Source organism: Musa acuminata, chromosome BXJ3-11 (genome assembly GCF_036884655.1).
Source record: "Musa acuminata AAA Group cultivar baxijiao chromosome BXJ3-11, Cavendish_Baxijiao_AAA, whole genome shotgun sequence".
NCBI classification, from domain to species: domain Eukaryota; kingdom Viridiplantae; phylum Streptophyta; class Magnoliopsida; order Zingiberales; family Musaceae; genus Musa; species Musa acuminata.
The window spans coordinates 396,799-404,357 of NC_088359.1; the positions used below are offsets into that span (position 1 = coordinate 396,799).

The following is a 7,559-nucleotide window of genomic DNA, read 5'->3' on the forward strand; positions in this document are numbered from 1 at the left end:
CACATCTCTATGGATTCATAGAGCTGTATGCTTCAGAATTAAATTCAAAGCATCACATAATCTAAAGCACCTGTCCTCTGTTTGCTTTAGAGGTAGCAGTTCCACCTCCAAAAGTTGATCACTTTATGCTTAATGCTGAGTGCATTGTGGAATCTCAAATGGCATGTAGGTTCTTCTCTCTCTCTCTCTCTCTCTCTCTCTCTCTCTCTGTGATCGCTAGAAAATGCCATGATAATAGTGTTCATATTCCTGCTATGATATTGTCCCGCATCAATCTTTTTAGGTGGAAATGAACACCATGAGAAAGTCACCATCGAGCAACAGGGACAGTGGAGGAATCCATGGCCAGAACAAAGGAAAGTCAAACTAGTGATGAGAAGAAGCCACTCGGAAAATTCTTTTGATTAGGCCTGGATATATGTATGCCAATGTCGTCCATTGTTGATAGTATGAAAACATGAGTTACTTCAACAAATTGATGGAAAAGAAAAGAAGAAGACGAGCGCTTGATTGATGTGGTTGAAGATAAAAAGGGAAGTAGACGAAGAAAAAGAGAATTCATTATCTCAGAACAGCTCAGCAAAGTATTCATATCTATCTATTCCTGCAGGATAGGATACGTATCTCACAGTCGATTTCATCCTTCTACTTGCTGAAAATTGATTAGATAATACTGTATTTATTCTATTAAAATAATTAATTATCAATTAGAACTAACAATCGTATTGTTTCCACAGTAATTATGATAAGAGAAAAGTTAAAAAGTCATTACGTAATCAGAACAGTTCCTTACAAAGAACTCAGAACAGTTTATAAGAAGAAGACCAAAGTATTCTAACACCATCTGAATTACGAGTTAATCTCTGAAGAAGATTAAGATAGGCTTAATCAGGATATATAGTCTTCTGTTTTAGCATAAAAAATTGCAATGGAGGGCTTCGTCTGCAAGTCTATTCCGAGAAAGATTAAACTGATGAAGCTGTGTTATAATTATATGTGAAAGTAACAGCAGAATGTGAGAAACAAGCTTCTGTTTCCACAGCATCATCCTAAGGAAGGAAGGTTACAGCACAGGAAGTCTTTCCTGAAACAGTCAGAATTCAAGCTTAGAACAAAGATGAATTCAGTATACTTACTTGGCTATGATTGCAGGCTCCTGTTTGCAGCATCTGCATGTTTTGCTGCTGCCAATCAACTGAAGAACTCACAGAGAAGAGAGTTGCCAAACACATGGATCAAAATCCACAAAGGGACAGGATTTAATTTGCCTAAAGAAATGGCAACCACATCATCTTTTTAACTCCCAGTGAACATTTTGAAGAATATTGCTGCAAAATGAACTCGAAGGAAATAACAAGAACCAGGTGCAATGAAACTGAGGGAGACAGAGAGAGACAGAGAGAGAGAGGCAGGTGGCACCGCAGTTATTGGATCCCCTCCCCAGAGGTGGTGGTGGTCTCCCATGTGGAGGAACAAGGGAAGTAATGAGATGGCCCAAAAACGTAGGCAGATGACCCCAGAATTGATGGGACAAAGCTTATCATAATTTATGTCTTCAAGGGACCATTCCACTTAGTGGGTTGCTCTCATCCGACCTTTGAAATCACCACCACCACCACCACCACCACCACCACACACACATCCATTGAATGCACGATTGCTCTGTAAACATCATGAGCACTCCAACTTAGACTACCACCACCTCCATGACACTGTTGACTTTTCCCATCCATCTCTTCACACACACACACGTACACATACACATAGTGTCTGTTTGGACTAATTCATTTCTTCTTCTTTCTTTGGGGGGGTTGGAGGATTGGCGTTCCCTCCCTCGGATTAAATACGACTGAGGTCCACCGCCCACCAACATAGATTTCAATGCCACATGCTTGTGGAATTTAGCCTACAAAAAGATATACCATCAAATTTATTTGATCGGATGTAAATTAATTTTATTTAATTTATAAATAATTATATCAAATACTCTACATGGCTATATTGCATACGCACATAAATGTCATGACTATGATATATAACATACCAAGATATCCCCGAATTCACGCGTCTTGCTTTGCTGCTTGCTTTCTCAGGTCAAAGAAACAGGTGAAAGAGAGCCAGCAAAAGAAGAGTGAAAATAACACACGAGTCGACCCGTGCATGGAAAATATGTATGTATGAACAAAAAAGAGTCAATGCCATTGTTACTCTTAAGCACTAAATCTTATCATAATACACCTAACTAATGTTATCTCACTAATATAACCCAACTAATTAAGAAGACTCCATATACATATATATATTATGCATCTTTTAGGAAGAGAAACGAACTCTTCTCTCTCTCTCTCTCTCTCTCTCTCCGTTTCGCCGTCTTTACTCCCTCGTCTCGATCTCTGTCTCTCTTTCTCTCTCTCTCTCTACCTGTTTCGCCAGACGATGAGGCGTGAGTAGATCTATGGGTTCTTTTGACCTCTGACGGAGGAGGGAGAGCAAAACCCTAGCCTAAGGAGTAGCGTTGGAGCGCTAGATTCCGGTGGAATCCCGTGGAAACCGCCGACGATCGCGGCGGAGTGGCCGGAGGAGCTGCCATTTTCCGTCGGAGTCGGCCGATTCGGTGGAGCCGACGGAGACGGCTCGGGAGGGCCGGATCTCGCCTCCTGACGGCCGTCGGAAGGCGATCTGATTGGCGGCTAGTGGGTGAGGAAGGGGGCGGGGCGAGGATGTACAAGAACCAGCTGCAGGAGCTGGCGCAGCGGAGCTGCTTCAACTTGCCGTCGTACACGTGCATACGGGAGGGGCCGGACCATGCGCCGAGGTTCAAGGCGGCGGTGAACTTCAACGGCGAGTTGTACGAGAGCCCGAGCTTCTGCACGACGCTGCGGCAGGCGGAGCACTCGTCCGCGGAGGTGGCGCTCAACGCCCTCTCCCAGCGTGGCCCCTCCCACTCCCTCGCGGCACGGATCCTGGTCGGTACCTATTGACCACCGCCTCCTCCCTCTTTTTCTCTTTATTTCTGACCCCCCCCCCCCCCCCAAAAAAAAATCCTTTCCCTCTGTTCTTTTTCTTCGATTTTATTCACTCCACGAAATCAGTCGGAAAAAAGTTCATCTTTTGCTTCTTTGTTTCGTACTTCAGTTTTCCTGCGCTATTTTCAGCATAAAAAGAGTTCAAAGAGAAGGAACTTTGATTAGTTAGTAGAGGTGTTTTTTGGGAAAATGGGAATCAAAATTGTGAACGAAAAGGAGATTCTTTCGTCTTGATTTGTTCTCATTTGACTGTTCTTTGCAACAAGTGAAAACTAGGAAAGAAAGGGACTTTCCAAGCTAAGTTTGACTCGCTTTCTTCTTTCTCCTTTTGCCCTTTATGTTCCGATTTTAGTTAAAATATGCTTCGTTGGAACGTCGACGGGTTCCTTCTCGAGATTCCCCGCTCTTGTTTCCCCGACGGGCCTCGTGGTTTCCGTTAGGGTTTCGGCTCAGCTCGTTATATCTCTGTCAGCATGGTTAAACTAGTCCGTTATGTTTCATTAATCCCAGTTACAGGAGGAAAGCCCAAAAAAGGAGCATATTTGTCCCGGAACACTGATCATTGTTGTGGCCAATTATGTACTTCGGAAAAAGTATTATGGTAGTCTCTTGATCTTTGTCCTATGGGTTTATCAACTTATATAGATACCACAGATAAGAAATAATTACCTATTGAAGCTTAAGTTTAAAACTTCAATCGTTAACGGTGGATGTCTTTCCAACCAAAATTTTGTTGTCCTAGTGGCTTAGTCTATTCCAATATGGTGCAGGGTTCTGTACCTTGGTTAAAACATCGTATACAAATATGTAGTCAATTGATCTGTTTAGAAATTATGATGATGCAAGTGGCAGACTTGTTGGGGATAATAGTGAAAACAAACGATAGTAGTGGAAACATGAGGCAGATTGTTTTGAATTTTGGTAGCCACATCTGACCGTACAAATGACTGATGCAAGTGGATCCCAGACGCTCGGTAAGAAGGCTATTGGAAATTTTCTTCTGGTCAGTGGCACTATTCTTTGGCATGCTTTTGGTGGAATTATTTATGCATCCAGTAATTTTTGTGATTGTGTCTTGCAGCAGCCTAGACCTGCTCAGTAGATTCATAGCTTTTGTTCTCCTCTAGGAGATATCAAATGAGGAATTAATGATTTGCATGGGAATCACAAAGTCTTTATTTGTGCATAGGGATATTGTGAAATAGTCTTCTTCTCTCTTATACTTTTAGGTCTCACATTGCACCAAGTAGGATTCAGGAATTGGTCCTCATCTTCTCGCTGAGGCCTTTTGACTTCAGAAGGTTCCATAAATGGATGAAATCAATAATGTACAATCGATCATAAGTTGTGCTGTTCCTTAGGTTTACTATCACATTTCTACTTTCTGCCCTTCCTTCTATCCCCATCATGGAGGTTGAGTCTTGGTACATCTTGTAGATTCTCACACCTTATATATAGTGAAAAACAGTCTCCACAATATCTCAAAATGTCAATCTTTATATATGAGACGAGCCATCATATACTGTTTAAGCTTAGCAATCTAAAGATCATGAATTAGTTCTGTTGAGATAACCAACGTGTAAGACCGTGAAGTTACCGGATGAATTGTCACGGTGCTTTCGAATACGATTAGTTGCTTTAAGGCAGTGTCTATTCCTTTTAAGTGGATTTTTCTTATTCTAATTCAAGCTAGTGTTTATAATCTTGATGACCATCACTTAACAGGCAGCATAGAAGCCTGGAATTGTCACTTTGTGAAGATGGATTTTTAGCCTTCTATAACATTGTTACAAACATACACACACACACACACACACTAGAGAAGCATGTCCTTTGTTGTCTTTCTGATGTCATAAAAATTCTGCTCTAAGCAACTGTTTTCCCGAATTTTCTGGTCTCTGGTCATATCAGTTGTTCCTTTGAACATTGTAGTATTCTGTATATCAGTATTGCAGATTCTTTTTCTGTCTTTGAATCATGTAGAGGCTTATTTTGCATCATGGGTGGTGTAGATTGTACTCTTAAAATTCTGGTCTTTGGCCATACCAGTTGAGTGCCTTCCGACACAACAGTACTCTGTATATCGATATATGCATATTTCTTTCACTGTGTTGGTATCTTTGATAGGCTTATTTTGCATCTAGTGGTGTAGGTTATAATCTTGTAATGAATTTAAACCTGAATAAAGTGGTCTAAAAGAACCTCGGTGGTAATGAATTCCAACTCGGTTACTAGTGCCAAAGAAATGCCAAATACATTGGTTTTTATTCAGACCAGGCATATCCCGTCTAGTTCTAATTGCATAATCTTCATGATTTCCTGACAATGATTATGATCTTTTAACAGGATGAGACAGGAGTCTACAAGAACCTCCTACAGGAAATTGCCCAGAGAGCTGGGGAACCATTGCCATCATATACAACAGTTCGTTCTGGACTTGGACACCTACCTGTCTTTGCATGCACGGTGGAACTAGCTGGGATCACATTTACTGGTGAACCAGCTAAGAACAAGAAGCAGGCAGAAAAAAATGCTGCTTTAGCAGCATGGTTATCATTGAAACAATGTGAGTGCTATCCTTGTTCGACGCATTATTGCTGCCATGTTACTTGGTTGAACTCCATGTATGATCTGTCCTTCCGTCTTTCTGCTTTCTTTGCTTCATACAACAATGAGTATTTGCTGTTGCATTGTTTCTCAATTAAATGCTTCATAGGGTTAGATCCTTCTCCTTTAGGGATCTGAAAACTTAAAACCCAAAAACTTGAAGAACATGATGAGCACTATATTGAAGTCACCACTACTATGATGATTTTCCAAACTAGAGGATTTGTGATTACTCTTACATCACAATACTTATCATCTTGTGATCAAGACTTTGTATAATTTAAATGATTGGAAGGTGAAGGATTTTGTTGAGTACTTGAAAAAGAAAGGGTTAAAATGAACTCTATTCTGAAAGCTCCTGGTCTGTTTTTTTTTTTCTTTTTCTGATGGTGTTCCATCAGAGTTTAGAGAAGGGTTAAAACACTTCCTTGCAGGCTTATGAATAGGTTCCAAGTCCATCCATTTCGATATATTATCTTTCGATAAGTTCCTTGGCTTCATAATGGTTTAGTGCATTTTGGTTCGTGAATCTTTGGAACTGTCCACAACTAGATCCAGCTGCAGTTGAATTTCAGTAGCACATCCTGGAATTGATCGTGTCAAATTTGTCAACATCATTGAGCTTTTGCATGTTTAAAGTTATCAGTAGCTAATGTCTCTGATACTATCATCATGGCAATACAGTGGCAAAGAAAGCAGCAAGCTCGTCAATCGAACATGAGAACAACGATGAGCAGGAGCAGATCACCATAGCCCGAGTTCTCCTCCACTACCGCCTGAAAGAAAAGATGGCCATGGTAAACAACCCCCATGGAACTCCTTTCCCAAAGAAGTTCCCAATTCAACTAGAAAAAAGACCAGCTTCATCGCAGCCTTCTCCATCTGTATCAAAGATCCTTCCTTTCATACGGCAAAAATCTGCTCCAAGAGTCCGTCCTACCTCCTCTGGAATAAATGATGCAACTCGTGCGCCATCCTACCAGCAAGGAGAAAACCAGAGTGTCTGGCCCCAGAAGTTCCCCACTGCTGGAGCAGCACCATACTTCCCAGTTAGGCACTTCAGCAGGCCTTGCCAAGGCATTGCACCTCCTGTGACAATAAGGACAGCGGTGCCAGTATTTTCAGCCCCACCACTTCCGCCAGCAGCTGCACAGGTGAGCCAGCTTCCTCCTGTTACCGGTCAAACACCAATCCGCGTGGCATCGCCAGTCCGCATTAGACAATCTGTGCCAGTCTTTGCCGCTCCACGACCAGTCCCACCTGTGAATTCGGTGATTCCAGCTCAGGTAAAGGAACCATTGTCGGTTGTGGCATCCTCTCCAATCCCCAAAAAACCTGCACCGGTTAGTGCATCAGCCATTCCTGTTCAGTTAAACCAACCAGTGCCAGTTGCTGCAACATCACCGTTGATGAAGGAACCATTGCCGGTCGTTGCACCAGCTGTATCAGTTCAGATAAAGGAACAACCATTACCCTCAGTTAAGACACTGGAACCTTCAATCAAGCTCATGGCCTGCCCTCCAATGTTGCCTTTGATTGGGTTGATGGACACTGTAGATGGTGATGATGCAAAGGATCTGGAGGAGTCTGAATGTACAGCAATGGAGAGCTTGAAACGACTAGAGATCTGATGATGCCTGAGGTTGAAAGATCTTTCGGGATGTTCACATCCTTTTTTGTCACGTCTTGCTTCTGGGATTGTGAATTTTTGCTTTGCCTTTCTTTTAACTCTTTCTAGTGTCTTGTAAAGGATACACTGTGCTAGGATTTCGGCCAAAATCTCCAACTTTAAGCCATTTCACTTGAAGGTGCGCAATGCATAGATCTTTCGTTGGTAGGCAGCGAAGCTAGGAGAGATGCTTATAGTTTGTCTAAAAGTTCATAATCGTCCTTTAGCAGCTGGAATTCATGTGATCTTTATGGCTT

At 42.0% G+C, this 7,559-nt stretch overlaps 1 protein-coding gene and 1 long non-coding RNA gene across 2 annotated transcripts; one reads left to right on the forward strand and one right to left on the reverse strand.

The window, feature by feature from the left end:
• Positions 1-971: 971 nt before the first annotated feature.
• Positions 972-2,347, reverse strand: LOC135653269 (uncharacterized). The gene is made up of 2 exons (XR_010502381.1): positions 2,045-2,347; positions 972-1,906 (listed from the first exon to the last, which is right to left on the reverse strand). It is a non-coding gene; the product is annotated as an uncharacterized LOC135653269 (long non-coding RNA).
• LOC103970066 (double-stranded RNA-binding protein 6) lies at positions 2,321-7,429 on the forward strand. Its single transcript, XM_009383700.3, has 3 exons — positions 2,321-2,966; positions 5,373-5,592; positions 6,318-7,429. Exons 1-3 carry the CDS (start codon positions 2,721-2,723, stop codon positions 7,262-7,264), a joined length of 1,413 nt encoding a protein of 470 aa, XP_009381975.2. The 5' UTR covers positions 2,321-2,720; the 3' UTR covers positions 7,265-7,429.
• The last annotated feature ends 130 nt before the right edge of the window (positions 7,430-7,559 follow it).